Source organism: Falco punctatus, assembly GCF_963210335.1.
Source record: "Falco punctatus genome assembly, chromosome: 7".
NCBI classification, from domain to species: Eukaryota; Metazoa; Chordata; class Aves; order Falconiformes; family Falconidae; genus Falco; species Falco punctatus.
Genome location: NC_137587.1, coordinates 50,519,448 through 50,540,838, shown reverse-complemented (window position 1 = coordinate 50,540,838; position 21,391 = coordinate 50,519,448). Strand labels below are relative to the sequence as shown.

Genomic DNA, 21,391 nt, shown 5'->3' with positions numbered 1-21,391 from the left:
ACGCAGTATGTTTCACTCCATAAGCCAGAGTCAATCTCGCTCCTTAACAGGTTTTACACGCTCCCTCTGAAGCGCTTGTTCCACTTCTGTTAGCCACAAAAGCGGCTACGAGCAGCCACCTCCCCACAGACCACAGGTGTTGTTCCAAAACTAAAGCTTGGAAACCTGCCCTGGAGCCTTGGTTTCTTTTCCCTTTCCCCAAACTGTGCCATGAAGCAGCTGCAATTCCACCTTCTGGCCCTTTGCTGGAAGCCCAAGCTAACAGTGCTCTATTCTCCTCTGATATTTTTTTTTTTTTTCTGTTTGGGACTCAGCTTTGAGTTCTGTGAAATGGGAGGATTCTCAAATCCTCACACCTAATGCAAATTACTTTTGTCATATCCTGACTCAGCGCCTCTAAATATCTAAGAGCAGACCTCAGTAACAAAGGCTTCACCCTTAGAACCCAGAGAATCAACCCACCAGTTACTGAGTTGAGGACTTGTATGCGTTTTGCTCTCTGCACCTCATGATGGCATCCCTTTGATCGCTGCGTGTTTGCTAAAGTGGGTGGTAGCATTAAACACAACCCATTTATTCAGAGTTCTTCAGAAAAGGCTTCAAAATTAACAGGCAATACCAGTTAAAGACATATAAATTTCTAGTACATAGCACACCATGCAAGCTGACCCCTCACATCATAAAAAGCGTGTTCTTTTTGTCCTGATCATTTGTCTGGAGACAATTTTCAACCTTCATTACTATGGCAGCCATTATTGCAGCCGGGTGAACCCGATGTCCTCCATGGGATACAGCAGAGTAAGCCGCGTCACTGTCCTCCCCAGGACAGAGCTCGGTGCAGCAGGCAAACCTCAAGGGTACCTGGCCGCCTGCGCATCGCTGTCATCGCGTGGCACGTACCCCCACCCGCCCGTCTTCAAGCCCTGAGCCTTCCTCTCATCATTTCGGAGCACACGTCACCAGCGATTTACAAAGTTCAGCGTCCTGTTAAGCACACATGTCACTGAAGAGCCAAGTGCTGATATAAAGCAAGGCTCTGGACAATATTTTAAACCCCTTTACCAGAGCTTGGGCTCAACCAGTATCCCCATCTATTTCTGCCCTGCAGGACAGAAGGGAATTTGTTGCACTGAATCCGACTTCTCAGATCATAGCACTTTTACAGGTTTGGGGCTCTAAGCCTTGGGTATAGCCCAAGAGTGGATTTAGTTCCACTATATTTATTTTCCACCCCGAAAAGGCAGTCCCTCCCCTGCCAGCCTCCATGCCTGTACTGAGCCCTGAGCTGCATAGGGCAAACCCCTCTAATACAGAGCGCACCTTCTTCTAGCCTGGCAGCACGTGAGCCATCTGTGTCCCACGGAACAGCAGCAGCCCAGGGCAGGAACCTTAGGGACAGGCATTTCCAAGCATGCGGTATGCACCACGCGCTGCTCCCCAGCAGTCTCAGGAGCTTGATGTCAGTGGAAGCAGTTAGGTCCAAGGCTCCCTGACCACTTCTGTAACACTAGTGTCAAACCAGAGGAAAGAGTTCTTGAAGCAGTGAGTGCTGTCCCTCCACTGCCTGCATCCATTGTCACACAAGCTGTTTCACAAATTGTCAAGCCCCAAATTAAAACTCTCTCGACTCCTTGTCCCCAGGATGCCCACGGAACCTCATTTCTTTGACAGTCTGAGCTTGTCATAGTTTCCCACACTTGTTTATTCATCGCCAGTGTACACACTTTTCTTCCAAAAAATACCATTTCCCCCCCCCCCGTGCTTACTGACTGCAACGATAGCACCAAGTAGCCTTTGCTTCACAAGCTTTAACAAGCCAGTATTTCTCTTGTAAGACAATTCTCAGTTTGCAGGGTCAACTTCTCTGCTCTTGCCCCAACTTAAATTCACCTTTTTAAATATGAGTGACCATACTCATACCTAGTAATCCAGGCTGCTGCCTTTACAAGCAAATTAGAACTTCCCTGTTTCTGCCTGAAATAATTCACCGTGTAAATGGTACTATTCCACTTGCTATTTCTATCCTACACACACACACCAGTAGCTCACAGCCCTTCTACAAGCCACCAATACCCTCGGACTTTTCCATCCTCCACCATTTGGAGCTGACTGGGTCCCGTCAGAGGCAGAAATGCCCAGTGCTGCCAAAGACATTTGTTCTTTACCCGCTCAGGGCACCCCTCTTCTTTCACCCCTTATGTTGAGCGTGGAAAGGCTGTAGGATAACATCTGCCCACCAGACAAACCACCGGCCACCTGTGTGTGCAGCTCTTTTCTCAAACGACAGGGAAGAGCTGCTTCGTACTAGTGCAAAAGAGCTTTAGGAACGCTTCTACAGGAGTGAATCTGTAGTACTCACAGTATGTAGGTGATGACTCCTATGCTCCTAAAAAACAAAGGAGATTAATTGCAGGGGTTCTACATGACCTGTATTCTTCTTGATGTACACAATACGAAAAAGTCAATAGTAGCTACTATAGAGGCAGGAGAGCCACTGTGGTTTTAGGCAACTGCTAATACCTCTCTTAATGAATAGTGTTTCAGGGAAAATGTGAATTTTACATATAACTTCAAGTAATAAGGGTATCTGAAGTCTCTTTATATATTTCTACTTCAGCAGGTATTTTCTACAGTACACATCAGAAATACCAAGAAATGGAAGCGAGGCTGTTTTATTTGGGGTGACTTCTTTTGTCTGCCTTCTCAGCGGATCAGATTAGTAGGCAGGTCTCCTCTGCATGCAGTGCTCTTATAAATAAAGCTGTCACAAGCACTGCAGGAACATGTTTTCTTTTAAGAGTGCTCCTCTGCAGCGGACAGTGGCAAACTGTTAACTCTATAACGGCCATCATTAAAGTTTTTCACTGTAATTTTGCTGAAATTAAATGCTTGTCTTTGAATTAAAAAGAATGCATAAAAACGGGAAGACCAAACAAAGAGTTATTAATGGCACTTAAGATTTTTGGTTTGGTTTGGTTTTGATTTGTTGCAGTAGAATGGATTCTATTCACAGCAAATTGGGGAAAAGTAATAGTAGACCAATGTGGGGAAAAAAACCCCAACAAAATGTTAAAAACTTACCACATATCTGCAGCTAGTCCGAGCGGTTCATAGTTTACTATCTCTGGAGCTGCAAGAAAAAATTAATCAAACAGCAGCAACTGAGGTAACAATTTTTTACCAGGCTGAACCGAGTAGCATGGCAAGAATTCCCACGAGGGAGAAAGGGGAGTGGGAAGAGGAAGGGTAGTTCCAGGATTGCACTGTTCCTAGCTTCACAGCCCTGACAGGAGTTCAGGTCCATGGGTGTCCAGAAGAGATTATGCAGAGCAACTTGGAGCATAACGCAACTCAAAGGGTGAAGCAGTATTCTACACTAATTACAGTGCAAATTACAACAAATAATAATTTATTTCACCTTCAAAGGATACCATTATTCCTAAGAATCTGAGCTTTTGTTTTGGTTTTAATTGGTACCATTAAAACTAGTTTCCAATGGCCAGTCAGAAACAGCCCTTAGGAAGAGACTGAAATTACATGCCAGCCTACACCGGCATCCACGTCAACCCTGGTATCTTGGTAAGAAACATTTCCCCCAGATAAGACCGTACCCAAGAGAAAAGACCAAGGTGAAGGAATGAGATGAAAGAAAGGTGTCTGTAATAATTGTGTTTAACTGGAATATGAATTGCAATTCTCTCCCTGCCCCCCACCCCCCAAAAACCAACCCCAAAACCTCTAACGGAAACTAGTAGAAAAGGGTAGGATTAACATAAAATCCAATCAAGACAGATTAGAATTATGATCAGTGAGGAAAAAGAAAAAAAAGAATCATGTGGAAAATGTAAGGGGAGAGGAGGCTTTTGTACACAAAAGGTGCGCAGTGTTAGGCAGTTTTATCTAGAAAGCAACGTTATCCGTGTATTTGCGTACCTCTGTACTACAATGCGGCGTGCTTACTTGCCCCAGGCAACAAGTAAAGAATTATAATTTGTATTTGCAGGGTTTCACAATCTCAATCCTGAATTTACATCTCTAAATTCCTTTGACAGCAACCCACCCTCACAGGAGTAGCACATCTGGTTTACAGAAAGCACCTTTCGCCCATTCCAGAAAAACAGAGTAAACCTCTAGATTCAGGTCACCTTGGTAGAAATGAGATTCAAAATACCTCTGTCCCTCACTTCTTAACCTTGAAAACATGTCTCAGCTTCCTCATGGAAATTGCCATACAAGACAAAGGAACTGGTCACTCACCTACAAATTCTGGAGTTCCAAAAATGTTTTTAAATTCAACCCCATCTTCTATTTTGTGAGCTAGGCCAAAGTCAATGAGTTTGATGTGTGGAATAGGGATATTTTTGTCTAGAAGCATAATGTTTTCAGGCTAAAAATAGAAGACAGATTTTTGTTATTATCATATTAGTATCTTGGGAAAGTAACAGAGTTCAAGTGCTTTTTTTTCTTCACATACACAGCACTTGTGCCTAACCATTTACAACTCATTCTTTTGATAAAAGGATGGCGACTGTGAAACTTGACATCACTGAATGGACCCGAACTCCACAAAAGCAAAGCAAGTCTAGTAAGAGTAATACTTTCCTTCCTTTATCTCATGCAAAATCTGCCTTTCTCTGTTTTCCTGTTAGCACTCCTAAGCTTATTTTCTTAATGATGTCTATTACCCGGATGAAAACAAGCCACCCTTGTTTTCACAGCGAGGCAGAAGGTTTTCACACAACTGCATGTGGTTCCCCAGTCTGACAAGGTAACACCAGGAGATGATCAGCCCAGCAGCACTAATACACCGCGCAGTGGAAGCTCAGTTGATCTTGAGAGAAGCTACATCCCTGGCCCACACGGGCTCCTGGGAAAACGTCACAGCCTGACCCCCTGGATCTGCCTCCGTTACACCCCGGGTGCCCACGCAGCAGCAGGTAGCCGGCAGCAAGTAGCTGAAGCGGTGCAGACATCGGTGCACAGACGGACTGGCACTGCTCCATCCTGACGGAGAGCCGCACCACTCAGGGTTTTGACTGACAGTAATTTTACTGATCTGTCGAGTTTACACTGGGAGACCTCGCTATTTCTGTTCAGCTGTAACCCACTGGAAGATGTCTTCCTGGCTGCTTCTTGAGGGATTCTAGTCACATCTGAAGCTACTTAGGGAAGGAAAATACTCTTCTTTATGAGATTGAATTCACAGCTGCAACAACAAGGCCAGGAAAGGTCTAGGATTTACTATCTGTACAGCCCAGAAAATGGAAAGAGTTGGGATCAGAGGTCCCAGCCCATGTATGATAGCAAGCTATTAAAAGAACATGTAGCATTTCTCACAGCACTGTAGAGAAAAGCTGAAGCTAGAACTGTAACAATAAAGCTAACTTTTTCAACCACAGACTTTGACTTTCTTTGCCAGATATAACGGATATTTCATAAACTTATATCTCCAATTAAATTCCTCAGTCTTAGTTACTCCCTACCATGGCCCTATTTCACAGGTTTCAGAGTAAACGAGGGGTTCAATTTACCTCCCACTAAGAGCATTAATGCATTAATTTGTCATAACTTAATCATAAGCTCAAGAGCAACAGTGAGATAGTTTGATTCCCTGCTGGCAGCCGCCTTGCCTTCTCACAGCAGATCCTAATGTGGAAGCAGCTCCTGCTAACACACACACTCAGTCAGAGCTGCGCTGGGAAAGAAAGCATGTGAATAATTTATTATCATCGTCATTGGACCAAGAATATTTTAACCTCAGGCTAACAAGTCTGGGTTTCTTCCATGGATCTAGGGCACATGCGTTTGCCCCAGATATATGATGTAAGCTTGTTTAGAGCAGATGGAACAGACTGAAATGGCAAAAAGTCACAGTCACTACATCTTGGACTATTTTATTCCTTAGGTGGTCTAAGTCACTGTAGCTCCGCTGCAGTCGATGGAGCCCTGTCAAGTGACAAGATAACTATGAATCATCCTCTATCTAATCAGATCACTGCTTAAAAATGCATGTCTAATTTAACACTAGCACAACTCCAAACTCAGTCCTATAAAACCCAGGAAAGTTATTCTGTGAATATGTTTTAGGTCATTTGGCACTCACTGTCAGTGAAATGATTCTTTACCTATCCTTTCTGATTTCTGTCTTGCATATCTGGTAACATCTTCATTGTCCACCTGACATTACTGGTATTAACTATCAAAATTAGCAGCTAGAGATCAGTACAGAAAAATTTGCACTTATATTTTCACAATAATTTCATATTACTGGATATTACACTGTTTTCTAATATATGGTGAAAACTTTCAGTCTTTGGCTTCTGGATTCACTTAGTCATTTCAAAATCAATTTGCACATCCTTTGTATGTTCAAATATCTCCTATGCCTTTTCACACGCATGCCACGAAGATTTGGATGGTAGTTTTCTAACCAGTTTCTTAGGTTAAATGTGATTTGCAACATTTGCAACAACTATGTATATGCCATTAACACCGACTCAAGACCAAGCAATTGAAGGCAGAGACAGCATTAGGCACACGTTTAGCACAAGGGATCAGGGTATAGATCCCGAGAATCCAGGAGGAGTCTATCCTTAGCACACAAATAATTAGTAATTAATAATAAACTAACCTGGATTTAAAATCAGGACAAGGACCATGTAATCTAGCAGTGGAGTTTCTTCCTTTTTCCTTCATTTTAAACCAGTTCCCTCCTCTGTTTTATTCTACTTTATCCCAGGGGATAAGTGCATTTTGAATGTATTTCTGGAAGCAGCAACGTCTGAGGCAGGCAGGTCTGCAGCTGTGAGTCTGCTGCTGAGAAAAGCACCTTCTCCTCATCTCAAGAGTTTCATTCCCACGGACAACAGACTCCGAGGTTCAGAGAAGGTGTTCACCTAGGCAGGCCACTACCAAGAGCAGAGAGAGATGGTCTCTTCTGCACTGCCTAGGCCAGGTGTTCTGACATCAAAGTCAAGAAAGGCCAAAGCTATCGGTGCCACCTGAGATGGCAGGAAGAGAGCTCTGTGCGATGGGCTCTCAAGGCCCTGGGCTGCTCAGACCGCACGGGATGACACGTACTTGTGTGACTCCAAGCACAGCGGGGACTGGAAACAACGGTTGTCTGTAGCTGGATCTGGCCTTCCTCTTCCCAAAAATGCCTTTCTTCTGCACATAATTCTAATTTTTTTAATGTATTTTTTTTTAAACAGCATGCTTTGGATCATACCACAAATGCAAACACCTAAAGGATAAAGACTTACAATTTCTTTCTCTCAGTCAGTAAACATATAAGCCCATCCAGAAGTTACCACAGGCCTGATGAAGGAGACTGTCTTCCTTGGAGCACTCAGCTGTGAGGTGCATTTAAAATGGTTTCCCTATTGTCTTAGGCATGTTATCAAATACAGATATCAAACAAATTGTAGAAGGTACAGTCCATCATTAAAAACCGACAGTAAGTCTAAATCACTATCTTTACCTTTAAATCAAAGTGAGCAATTTTCTTAGAGTGAAGGTAATTCACACCATCCAAAATCTGCTTGATGAATCTGGTTGCTTCCTCCTCACTCAAAGACTCCTTCTGTGCTAGGAAGTCAAAAAGTTCTCCTCCAGAAACCCTGCAAAATACACCAGAAAACACCCACTTACCTACTGCTTTGTGAGACATAAAATAAACATAAGCACAGCAAACTAAAGTAACAAAAAACCTCCATACAGTTAGAAAAAGGCCACTCTTGCAGATAATTTAGTGTTTTGTGCTCTGGTCTCAGGTGGGCCAAAACCTCCTTTCGGCTGCAGCTCTCCCCCCTGTAAATAAATTAAGGACTAGCTTTCCGTAATCCATTGATGCTGCAAGGTTTGATTCATCAAGCATATAAAGGACCAGAAAAAGGTACATCATTTTATGAACATACAGACATACACGTATTTCCATAGGAAGGCTTTGATGTTAACCACTTCAACTGCTATCTTTCAACATTTTCTTTTTGGATGAGACAGAGGAAATGGAACAAGTTGTAGTAGTCCACAACTGTTAGAGGATTACTTCTCTTACTGGTTGCCATCAGAAACATGAGGCAGCCAGATCTGCCAAGAGAATCTCTTTTATTTGCCTGACAGCCATTACACACTCTCATACAGGTTCTTGCCTGACACAACTGATAGGAAAGCATTCCTTGTGCTGGATTTTGAAAAAGAAAGTAGATCGTACCCGCTTGGAAGGTACCTAAAATTGTTTCCCCAGATCAAGGAAGTGCTATTAGTTACTATGAGTTTTCACATTGAAATTGAAATACATTCCACGTGTATTTAGTACATAAGACTTCTATTTTCTTTTTCGTGCCTTGTATTGAGAGCTCCAGTGCTATTTTTCTATATATTATGAAAAAGGATGATCTAGGTATTGAATGGGGTATTGGCTGCAGATGTTGCTTATCATTCTGCTTACATTTACTGTTTCCAGCCATTGATATTATTCATTTATTCTCATTCAGATTGGTTGTTGGGGCACCCACAAAGCAGCCATTGCTCTTGGGCTCAGGTGTGCCACCACCTGTGCCCAGCACTCGGAGCGCAGGCGCTGAGGCATCCAGCAGCCATCTCAGACATCAGGGTTTTGGCCCGTTGTCTGGTGAAACACCTGTAAGAGAACCGGCAGGTCCCAATGCTGGGACTCCCGCAGTTCGGCCCCGCTGTGCACGACAGGGCCTGACCCCTGGCCCCTGTGCAGCACCGGCGGTGACAAGGCGGTGACTCCTGCTCCGCCTCCGCCAGAGTAAACTATGGTCAACAGCTACAAGAAGCACAAAGAGAAGTCAGCTGCAAACAAGAATAATGTGTCAAAGGCCACAAAGGCTTATTTCCCAGCTTCTGCTGTTGCTGTGGGTGGCAGCACGCCGTGCTGTCCGAAGGCAGCGGTGTACACAGCGCCTGTTGACCTGAGCATCAATTACCGGGTATTTTTTCGCAGCTCCCCCATAGTCAGAAACTCTCTAAGTAACACGAGGCAGGACATTTCACCTGAGCAGAAGCCACTTGGTGCTTCAATTGTTACAACAAAATGGCTGGCAAACAAAAATAAGCTTATATGATCTAGGAATATGTTGCAAGTGCTGTCCCTGACTGCTGCCTCCACCTTCCTATTAATCTCAGTTACGTGGCCTGAGACTCTTATTTGGTCCCTGATTTTCTTTTTAGGTGACACGTGCCAAGGGTATCAGCACCACCATCAGCCTTGCTGGGCAGGTTGTGTTTTGCCCTGTGCGTTTCAGGAGCCAGGGAACAGTCTCTTCCCCGCCTTGCAGTAGGTTTAGGAGCCTGGGTTCCTTAGTTTAAAAATTATTGCAGCTGACTGTGACAAGCCAGTAAAGAAATCGGTAAGCAAAACCTGGTAGTCTCTTGGTGAAATCTGCGCATGGCGAGCAGGCAAATCCCGTTTCCTTAATGATTTCTAGTCAACCTGCGCTGAAGCAACCCCCCCGGCAGGCAGGGCGGCGGGGGCGTCAGGAGCCAGCGGCACAGCTCCGCAGGGACACCAAAGCCAGCCATGCCGGCCCTTTACCCTGCACAATGTCCTTGCTGATTGCTCCTTAAGGTGGACTCATTAACCTGGACTAAGAATAAAACCAAATTCTGTCTCGGGCCAGGCTGACAGCCCACGTAGCCCAGCCTCCGGCTCTCCCGACACCTGCAAAAGAATGTACCGCTCGAGGCGAGCACCCAGCTGAGCCACTTGGCAAAAGCCCTTCCATCACCGTCCCCTGGCACAGAGGACTGTGCTAAGGTTGTCGCATGTCCGTGCCTCTTGCCTGCGTGGAGGAGACTGGCAACTTTCTTTTGAGGAATCTCCTTTGCTACACGGAAGAGTGTCAGAAAATTGTTCAGCTGCCCAGACTGGAGGTGTTTCATCCCTGTCTCTCCTGCTGCCCCCAAGAGTGGTTACTTAGTATGGCTGGGTTAGCTCCTCAGGGCACACCAGGGGTTTTGGTAACCTCAACAACGTCCCGGGCAGCCAGCAACACCTGAGGCATCACTGGAGAAACTGCACAGCCCGCAAGAGCGAGGATCGCAGCAGATTTACGTGCTAGCTCCTTGCTGTATTCTCCCTTTTCTCCAGTTCACACTAACCTTGAATCAGGCAAGGCAGCAGGGACTTCCAAGGTACAGAATACAGGTACAGCATAAAAAAGATTCCAGAAGGCTGAAGTCCCTTTGTTACTTTTATCAGCAAAAGGCTCCCTCTTACAGCTACATAAGCATTTCAGTTTCTGAAGGTCAGAGATCAGCATACGTTACAAACAGCCCAACACATCAGCCTAAGCTGCAAAGATCTTAAAAGCCACCTAAAGGAAAATTCAGTATGTGTGATTATTTCTCCTTAACAAAGACTCAGGCTTTAAAAATAGGTTTGAGTGAGTTGTACAGAGCAGTAAGCAGTGTAGTGCAGGATCATTCTTATCCAAGCCTGAGCTCAGAGAAACCCTCAGGCAGAAGAGACAAGCAATCCCAAAAGCCCTTATGGAATCCCAGACAAAGAAGCAGTTCAGCACTTCACTCCTTTGCAGTAGAACACTCATAACTGCACTACAGGTTACATTTAAACATCCAGGGAGGTGTGTTTTTTAAATCAGCACCACCTGTAGAAGAGCAAATGCTCCTTTCTCAAAAGACCTTGGCTTACAGAAAAATCCCTTCCTCTGGTTCCATCTCTTTCCCTTTCACCATGTCACCTTATTCCCAGGGCAAACAGAGCAGCAAGGGAATCGATACGTTTGCTCTTCCTTCTAAGTCTAATAAAAGACAAAGGACAACGCTGCCTAACTCCTGGGAACAGCTGTCTATTTTGTGTACATGACCTCGACACCACGAGAGGAGAGGGGCCTGACATATCCATCACACCTGCCTTCAGGTGTGCTCAGCGGGCTCAGCGATGCCCATCCTGCTCCGACCAGGAGGAACGGCACTGCAGGGTCAACCCTGCGCAAAGAGGAGATGGTCCTGCCTGTGCCAGCACAGTGGGTGTGGGACAGGGCCAACATTTTAGCCCAGACTCTTCTAAACACCGGGGTAGCTTCTTTGGTTAATCAGGAATACTGGGGACATCCTTCTGAAGCTGAACTCCACTGCAGCTTAACGCGAGATTAATTGGCCAGGTGCTGTAACACTTATTTTGATAAACCACAGGGAGCGTGCGACTCTGATATCAGAGTGTCAGGAGAAGAGATCATCTGCTTACAGAGAGAATTTAATTATCTTTATTAGCAATTATCATCATCCTCAATTTGTATACAGCAGCTGAATGCAGTGGCCTTAATCAGGTCAGAACTCTGTTGCATCCAGCCTTTTAGAAGTGCAATAAGCTACAGCCTGACAATAGGACACACAAAACGTATCAGGCCATGCGAGGACAGGAAAAAGCAGAAGGTAATGAAGCAAGAGGTTATTTTAGCACAAAGTAGCTGCTAGTCACAGAAAGCCAGCTCCTTTCCTGTTTTCCAGCACCGGCTACGAAGGCCAACATTTGGCCATAGGCATATACTTAAAAAGTAACAGATGCTTATCATCGCTCACATGCCACCTGCCAGCAGTCACATTAATCTTCAGGAATTCTCCCTGGCCAAAATGCTGGCTCCCCTGGCAAGCTAGTGGTTATTTCATCTCACTCTGGGATCAAAGCCTGGATTACACACACAAGGTCGAGGCAGGTGCCCTAGGGAACGTATGGTCTGCAGAACTTGAGCCACAGAGTCTCTGTATTTCCTGGTCATACATACAGAAAAATTGCATCAATTACTCATTACCTAAAAACTGTAGTAAGTAGAATACCTCAGGGTGTCTCCTCACTTACGTCTTTACTTCAGTACCATGAATTGACAGATAAAGGCTATGTCATCTTCTGCCCAGCTCCTCTAAGACTCAGAGCTTTATAAACTAGGTGGTATTAATTGCACAAAAGAGCAGGACACAGCCCCAGAAATCTTAAATCGATGTCTGTCTGCCTTCAATACATGACAAATTTCATCCCCTTAGGCCAAGACCATAGCTCCTGACCACAAAACTCCGTTTATTAGATGAGCTGCTTCCACTCCTGGCTCTGATGAGTACAAGCACGTGACTCTACTCCCTGCTTGGTGTGACAGTGTTCAGGTGTCCCTGGTTCTCAGTGGAGATTAGGAATGCCGAGCCACACAAATACACATAAATATAAATCTGCACCAAGATAATTTACAACCCTTTCAACTACTTAAGACAGACCAACAGCACATTGTGAACTGTACAGGAGATGCTTTGGACATATGATCATCCATGCACACAGTCACTCACTTCTATTACGGTCCTGACCCTCAGCCATGAAACACCCAGACTGGCAACCAAGTTTCACCCAAACTGATTATCCCAGTGTAAATTTCAGTATAAAGAGATCCAGCCACTTGGTGCCTCCCCTTTTTCATTTCTCGAAAAAGTGATTTTATCATGGCAGATTATTTTTTCACTCAGTAATTGAATTAGGCAACGCCAAAGTTTTCTTGAAATCACTCTGGAACTAACACATTGTCCTGGTTTCAGCTGGGATGGAGTTACCTTTCTTCTTAGTAGCTGGTGCAGGGCTGTGTACTGGCCGTGATGTGAGAACACCATCCATAGCACACTGATGTTGTTAGCTGTTGCTGGGTGATGTTTATACTCAGTCAAGGACTTTTCGGTTCCTTGGGCCCTGCCAGCGAGAGGGCTCGGGGGGTGTGGGAAATTGGGAGGGGACACAGCCAGGGCAGGTGACCTGAAACAGCCCAAGAGGTATTCCATACCATGGGATGTCATGCTGAGTATATAAACTGGGGGAAGAGCAAGAAAGGGGGGGGACATTTGGCATTATGGCATTTGTCTTCCCAAGTAACTGTTATGTGTGATGGAGCCCTGCTCACCTGGGGATGGCCGAACACCTGCCCATGAGAAGTAGTGAATGAATCCATGTTTTGCTTTGCTTGCATGCGCGGTTTTTGCTTTAGCTGTTAAATTGTTCTTATCTCAACCCTTGAGTTTTACATTCTGATCCTCCTCCCCATCTCTCCAGGTGAGGGGCAGTGAGCAAGCGGCTGCGTGGGGCTGGGTTGCCGGCTGGGGTTAAACCACAACACACACCAACCGTAACACTATTAAATGTGGGGACATCCAAACGTTCTACGGCATTCAGCTGCAGATGCAATGTAGAGGTGCAAGTGATCTTCCTGTGACCTCCCAGCCACGGCAGGTTAAATCTAGTGTCATCGGAATGCTGGCCAAATAGCACTGAGAACAGAAAGCCACGCAGCAGCAAGCGACTTGGTTCCCCTCCTGACTTCACAGTGAAGAATTTGCATCGCTGGGGTGAGCCAGGGAAGGTGAAATGAATTACAGTGACCTACCTAAGGTGATATCAATTTTCTGCAGCATCTGACACTTCAGTATATTCAGTCTATCTGATCAATCTGCTACTTACTCTAATAACCTTCCCTGGGTATTGCACACTAGTAATAATGAAAACTGCTGCAGCTGGTCTATGTGTCCTGCTCTAGCCCTGCAAAAGCAACACTTTACTCTTTTGGGATATCACTAGTCCCTTCCCCTCCAATACAACCTTAAGTCACATCATCGGAATCCAATATAATTTTGATTCATACTGGGTTGTAAGACCAAGAGGCAAAAATGCTATTTACACAGAGCAAAGCTCTCCTGCCCAGGCTGGAAGGAAGGGTATTTCTTCCTCAAAAAACCCTGAACCTTCTATTCATCTTTATTGATGAATTTATTGTAGTCCTTCTACATCACGTTACGTTTTACAAAACTGAAGAAATTCCAAAACATATGCATTAGTGTCAGCACTGAAGTGACTGTAAACTTTACCCTCCACACACAATTCAGATTAACGTCACATAACCAACCCCCTGCATGCAATGCCCAAAACATGACGCCTTTGAAATGCTGTTAAAATGATACGGCAAAAGCATGGTCCGGCAGGTCTGCCCAAACAGCGGATCTCACGCTGCCCGGCTAGGGATTCTGAAAGAGGCAGAACATGTTCAAAGCAAGTTGTGTTATAAGAGATTACATGGTTAGTCTGTGGTCTGCATCCGTTTCTAACATCTCACCTCAGTTCCATCAACCATAATGAAGGGCAGTAGGATGTAAGAAACAGCCAGTGGCTCTGGGATGTATTTCTAGGCTGGTGAAACAAACAGCCAAACAAAATCCACCAGGTAATTAAATAGCTATTGCAGAGACTGGTAATTTTGATACTGCTTCTTGTTCTAGTAAACCAGCATTTCTCTGCATGGTAAACACCTATTAGCCAGGTTCTCTCACTCCTTTTCAGTCAATAAGATTAAATACAGACAAAAGCATCAAAGGTGACCCCCTGAAATACAAACTCATGTTTCAGCTAAGCAAAGGCTCCTTAAACCAAGGCTCTGTGAAGATGACTCCTGACCACACTTCCAGCTTCCCTGGGCTATGCATTTACTCTTCCAGGAAGGGACACGCACAGGTTCTGCAGAACAAGCCGTTGTCCCCTCAGTCCAGACAGAGAGGCTGCTGCTAGCTTGCCTTAAACCTCTCTTCCACAGCATGAACCATTTTGCGGTATGTAGCCAACATATAGTTTAGGAGAGTCACCCTAAACCAGCAGCCTGGCTGCCCGAAGGGTCACGATGGGTGACCTGGGGTGAGGCTAGGGCAGCCCACAGGTCACCTGGCTGGGGGGCTCGCTTGTCAGCAGGACCTGCATGGCAAGGGCTGCCCCCCATCACATGGCAGGACACGAGCAGAGGGAGCAGCTCTTCACCCCTACCCTGCTGCTACTCATCCCCAACAGCCAAAGCCTAAGGATCAAAAAACCTCTTCCCTTGCCCTCCTCCCCTCTTCCCCCAGTCTCCTCTAAATGAGGAAAATACTGGAGCAGCGAGAATGGCATGGCTGCAGGGTTTGCAAAAGGCTTGATGGCTTCACATGCACTGGGAGAGACGAAAACAGGAAGGAAAATGAAACGAGTGTTCAGCAGCCATCGGTGCTCCCTCTGAGGTTCACGCCAGGGCAGCGCTAGGCAGGCACGAGGTAACGCCTCCACCAGCACACTGCTGAAGCTGACGGCACTCCCTGGCTCAGTGCCCAACGCCTCGCTGACGCCAGCGCGCACCTGTATCCCCAGGGCACGTGGAGGAACTGGGGGGCCTGTTTACCAGCAGCCTCACTCCATCGTCCTGCCAAGATCCGTGAGGCAGAACACCACAGCCACCGCCTCCGTGTTCCGCAGCCCCTGCAAGCCCCTTCCGGGTCCTGTTTACCTCCTCCTGCCCAGGAGGGTAGGAAGTCCCCTTACTCACAGCTCAAGGATGAGGACCACATCCGTCTTGTTCTCATATATGTCGTGCAGCTTGATGATATTGGCATGCAGGATCTGCTGCAGAATAGTAACCTCCCGTTCGATTTCCTCGCGTCTCACCCCTCGACGGCTGGCCCGGCTCTGACGTTTTTTAATGAACTTAGCAGCATACTCCACACCAGTGCTTTTCTCTCGACATTTCTTCACTATAGCAAACTGGCCACTGCAAGGAGAAGAACAACAATTCTCTTAAAGCTTTCATATAATCACAACTTTCCGAACAAGCCATTCATATACAAAGGTGCAACCCCTGAGCAACACCGCTAACTGTACAAGCTTGTTCTTGGTACAGTAGCGGGGACTATCAGAGTTCTGCAATTAAAGTCACCAGAGCATACAAGGCAGCCTCCCGCTGCGCCTGAAATGCAGCAAAACCGAGCGGGGTCTGACAAGGAGGGAGGACAGATGTTAGAATCCCTAAAAACCAGTTCATGTTTAAATGAATAAGATCTGTCCCAAAAGGTTCAAATTACCGCTCCTTCCCTGGGATGCTTAAGGCATTCACGTCTGCAACACACCATGGCATGTTCACGCATGCATTACGGTACTTCCCTTAAGAATAATCTCTCAGAAAAGAACTCAAAGGATCGATAACCCTTTGGAAATGTAGAACTGGCCTCCGGTAACCAATTTTCAAATAAGATAATGGTTTATTCATATTTCTGCACTCCGCTTGATGAATTAGCTGGAAATGTAACTACAGTAAGTGCAGCTTTCTCACTGCACTACTAGAATGTCCCACTGTACCAAGGAGTAAATTGGCTGCGTTAAAATTTATAAGGCATGTAGCTGCAGTTTGCCAATAAGGTTTTCCTTGCTGTAGTTCCTAAAGTAAGATATATTCCAGCCCGACTGCAATATTTGCCCCTGATCTCCTACGAGGGGAACGCGTGGAGGCCACACGATTAACTCAAAGAACAGCACCCGTGGCTGCAGCCGTGTCAGCGGGGAACCCCTCCAGAGGGAACGGTTGTTACTGACCCTTCAACGGCACAGTAGGGGAACCTGCCCTGTTCTTCGGGGGGGCTTTTCTTTCTCCATCAAGCTCCTGAGAGGCACTGTTTGAGTTTAGAGAAGGCATCATCTCCACAGAGACGATGTTCCCTCCTTCTCAGGTGTCTTCTGAAAAAATAACTGTGATCAAGCTGAGAGATGTTGTATCAAAATTAAGAAAGGTGGTTGGCAACTAAAGTAGGATTTGAGTAATACAAATTCTACATAAGGCAAGAATGTGGAATGAAACAGGGATTATTCAGAGGATCCTTTTGCTCCTCCTGTTTTGAAGGGACAACTGTGTTGTATCTTCGAAATGCTTAAATCATCCCAGCCATACAAACGAAGGAATTCAATCATAAGCCATTACTGTACGTTTACACCGCAGTCCACACAGGATGTGCTAAGAGAGCTACCTCTGCCTTACAAAAATTAAGGGAAAAGGATGGTCTGTAGCTTAAGTACTGGAGGAATTTGAGTGATCTGAATTTTGCCGTGTATGTATCATATACCCTTTAGCAATTCACTTTTGCCTCATCAGCAAAACAGGAAAGAGATTTTCTTCCACACAGAACGCCTGTGGGTGTTTGCACGCTGCTTAGCACAAAGGTGTCCGTTTCCGTCTGCTGCTACTTAACAGACATGTTAAGAACAGTCAGTGCTGTGCAATGGAATGGAAGGGGCTCCCCGCCAAAGTGACCCCCAAAAGCACCAAAACCCATGCTTAAACGGAAACACGTTTTTTTCATGAAGGATTGCTCAGCAGATTTAATTAAAGACCTGTAGCTTTTTAGGTTTGATTTAAATTTGTATTATTTAAATTAAGCAAAGACTAGCAGGCATACAGATTTAAAACAATATTAACTCCTTAGGTTGATTAATGAAAATACCTAAGTACTTGTTAGTCTGAAGTTACGTGAAACCTGTATGGTTTGAGGTTTCATCACAAACTCTCAATTTTAACTAGTCTTTACTAAAAGCAAGTTAGGATAAAGATTTTTCACCCAATGCAAAGTTTCCTTGTTTGGACACAAACACGTTCTCTGATTCCTTAGATCTTAAAAAACAGAAATTCAGAAACTGTCATGTTTTAAAAAAGGAAAACCTAGGTTAAAGTACAAAAAGCATTGATATTATTTTTTTCAAACACAACTGATGCAGACTCACTGCTCTCCTAGCTCAAGCACCTCCAGCCCAAGTAACAGTGAGGAGTAAGAACGTTTGGTCTTGACATAAACTTAAGTCAGTTCAAACATGAATGAGGCCAGCCCGTGCCACTCAGGATGAGTTCCACTCACTTCTCTCTCCCATCGTTCAATAGGAAGCCACCCGGTATTTTCACCAATTCAGTGATTTCAGTAACTTTCATACAAAGTATTAAAATAAACTACACTCGCTTTTGAACAAGTATGTACATTCTAATGAACCTTCTTGTACCAATGGTACTTTGGAATTTTTTATTACTTTACCTTCCCGTAACTAATTATTAGTGTAGACCCAGACATAGCGATGTGTAAAATACATAATAAAATGGGACACCGAATCTGAGCTGGTGGAAAACAAGGAGCTAGTGGGGAAGCACTGTAGCAGCAAGAACAACTGTCAAGGAAAATTACTCTAGCAGCAGTGTTTGGAGATTGAATTTGGTAAGTCTGATGGCAGGCTGCTGCTGCCAAGTCTTGAAGCAGTATCTCTGCAATATAATCTACAAGAGTATGAATGGAAGGAAAAGTTGACTCCTTTTGCTCGGACACTAGTTCAAGGACTTCATCACCCACCTGAGCACATCCGTGGTTTCAAGTAGCAAGAACAGTTTATTACCATCCCAAACCTCCTCTGCCAGAACCTGTAAGCTGAGGGTTACTTCTTTTTATTTATTTTTCTATTGCTAGATTTATCAAACTCCTTTTTGGCAAGAGGGAAAGAAAGAGAAAAGACCACAGAACACACCTTGCACACGGGCCACATATGTGCTGTTACAAACACTACTGTGACAGTGAAGGTGCACCAGAGAGCTGGAGAATTGAGCCCATGGATAAGGTCATGCACTTCAATCTGTACAATTTGTTTAAGTGTACAATGCGTTTCCTGATAAAAGTGAGATGAAAAACTGTAAAGCTGTAAAAGCTGTAAAAACAGAACAGGACTTTAGTTAAAGTCTGGCTAAAACTACTGCTTCACGGAAGCTGCCTTTTGTTTTGGCAACTTGATATCAAAAGGGGGCAGGGATTAAGCAAGAAGAGGCTGTTGACCAGTATCTGCAGAATCTCACTGATTCAGAGGCAAGGAGCCCCAGTTCAAACCCATGTTCTGCCCTTTTCATGTTAATTGGAATGAAAAACATGGAAACTTTAAGTCTGCCACACGTACTCCATACCCCACCAAGCATTCCTAAGTCAGAAAAGGCTCAGGTTTTACCAATGATTACCTGACAAAACCACACTTTTGAAAAAAAAAAAATATCAAAAACATTTCACTGCATTTCCACCAAGGGGCATAAATAAATGTTAAAGTCCTAGGAAGCTATACGGCCAGGGAGCCACCGTCAACTAATCAATTAAGCAGGGAAGCCTCCAAGAACAGTGCAAATAGCTCCCCTTGCCTGGCGTGTGTGAAGGCTGCAGTCATGCAAGACCCTACCGCCAAAGGAACCATCCTGCCCAAGCCTCTTGTCTCATCACGTTCACAGTCCCTGCTGATGTCCAGCTGCTCTACAAGCAGACAGAGCAAGGCAGGGAGCTGCTGCCTGCACCCAGGAGCAGCCCTGCTCGCCCTGCCACCGCGCATGGCATGCCACAGGTTGCACCCTGCACCAAAGGGCCGGTCTCCAGCCCCGAGTAGACATCCAGTGCCAGGAATTTCCTTAGTCAGAGCACCCAGACTCGCAAGGCAAAGACTCATCTTACAGCTAACCTTCACCTTGGCTACTGTGATTTTCTCAGCCAAGATCTCTCTATAAGGAACACAACCACGCTCATTGAGTGCAACCCCCCATGACCACACTGCAGAAGCACCGAACTGTTACTGTTTTCACTATTATTGTATCCTTCACTGGCAGGGGAAATGAGAGATGCAAGTACAGTTGGAACTTATTTTATGCAGCATACACAGCAATTATATTCAGAACCTCAGAATTATATAATGTACCTAGTGCTTCGTTAACACAGGCAGCTGGTTGGAGTCTGTCTTAAATCTACCATGGCAAAGAAATTAAAAATTACGGCTGTCATTTGGTGTTCGCTTGCTCTCAAAAGCTAAGACTCCGTGGCAGAGGCAGCCTCTCATTTCAACGGGTACAAACACCACCAGACAGCCTGAAGTACTTCTCGTTGGTTTTCATTTTCATACATATCCTAAACACCTCTCAGGAGAGAGGCGGGAACAGATGGGACAGTTGTATTTATGCCTTTAGGAATCATCCATCACAAATGGAATGGAGACTGCAGCCATGTGTCGAATCCATTAATTGATTCATATTTCTGCCTCCTGATTTTATCTTTTCATGCAAACCCTGGAGAACTTAAGAGAATTAAGCTGCTACAAAAGCCCCAAACTTGCCTTAAACATTCTGCTAAAAGAGTTTGCTCTGTAGCACTGAGAGCTGTTTGTGTAAAACACCGTGGGTTTCAGAAGGTTCTTGGTTTTTGTTCTTTTTTTGCAAGCCATGCATCTTGTTTGGTTGAGACCTTCTAAAGAGACATGGTACTAATGTTGCTTTGTTCGCTTCCTTGAATTCTCTCTGGGGACATAAATTTTGCCAGCAAAATTCCAGGAGAAAATATTATTTTATGAGTGTTGATTGTGGGAACGAACACAGTCATTTTTGCATTTAAAAAGTCTAGTGATACTGTAGGTTTTGTACATTTTTGTTTACTGAAAAGACAAAAGTAGTAACAACATAGCACAGGAATTCCTGACTTCTCCTTTTACATACTTACAGTGTGGGACAACTGTTCACTGTATTACCCGTTCCCCTGTAACATACCACTTCCCCCCCGCACGTGTACCCGCTGCCCTGGTTTCAGCCGGGACAGCCGATTTTCGCTGCGGTGCTGGTGGGAGCTGGGGTTTGGCTCTGGTGTAACAATGGGACAGCAGCCAGGGGCCCCGGTTTGTGGAGTGGAGCACGGGGACTGGGGGGCAACACGGCCAGGACCGGTGATCCGGACTGGCCAAAGGGATGCTCCATCCCACGGGACACCGTGCCCTGTACAGAAGCTGGGGCAGGGGGGTTGGCTCGGGGTCAGGCTGGGCATCGGCCAGCGGGTGCAAACAATTCTGTGTTGTGCATCACTTGTTCTCCTTTCTCCCTTCCCTTTGGATTTCATTCCTCTGCCCTTCTCCCTCCTTTTCATTATAACTACCATGATTATTATTGTTGGGTTTATTTTATTTCAATTATTAAATTGTTCTTATCTCAACCCTCGAGTTTTACATTCCTTTCCGATTCTCCTCCCCATTCCCCCTGGGGGGGAGTGAGGGAGCAGCTGCGTGGTACACGGTCACCGGCTGTGGTTAAGCCATGACACCCAGGAACACCCACTCTGCCTACCCACGTCCTGGTCTTCCTGCAATTTCCTTCATCCCGTAAAAACAGGCTCGTGCAGACAGCCTTAACTGAGAGAGTTTGTGACCGAGGAGAAGAGGCTGCAAGGCACAGGGCAAAACACAAATGCCCCATTTCTTAGCCCCGGACATTTAAGACAGATGTGGTGCTGCCCATGGCCCAGCCTCAGCCTTCCTACCCCTGCAGGGCATGCCGGCTTGGCCCGTGCCTGCTCCCTGGTTCCCAGGGCTCCATCAAAGCACCACAGGGTAACGCTGAAGGACCTCCCAGCCACCTTGAAGACTGTCATAAAGCAGCAGCTGGTGGCCCTCTCCGCAAAGCAGCCCAATGCTTTGCCAAGCACTGACACGCTCAAGTACACCACGAGAAGACCTCAAAGGCAGGGAGAAAAGTCTTTGCACAAGCGTTAAAGGGCG

At 45.5% G+C, this 21,391-nt stretch overlaps 1 protein-coding gene across 6 annotated transcripts in view; it reads right to left on the bottom strand.

The window, feature by feature from the left end:
- Positions 1-21,391, bottom strand: part of DAPK2 (death associated protein kinase 2) — a 60,566-nt gene that overhangs the window by 14,063 nt on the left and 25,112 nt on the right. For all 6 annotated transcript variants that reach the window (XM_080395607.1, XM_080395608.1, XM_080395604.1 and 3 more), the window contains 5 exons: positions 15,357-15,578; positions 7,481-7,619; positions 4,258-4,387; positions 3,082-3,130; positions 2,360-2,386 (listed from right to left, as the gene is read on the bottom strand). In XM_080395607.1, the coding sequence (XP_080251733.1) occupies positions 2,360-2,386; positions 3,082-3,130; positions 4,258-4,387; positions 7,481-7,619; positions 15,357-15,578 (567 nt within the window). The remainder of the gene's footprint in view (positions 1-2,359; positions 2,387-3,081; positions 3,131-4,257; positions 4,388-7,480; positions 7,620-15,356; positions 15,579-21,391) is intronic.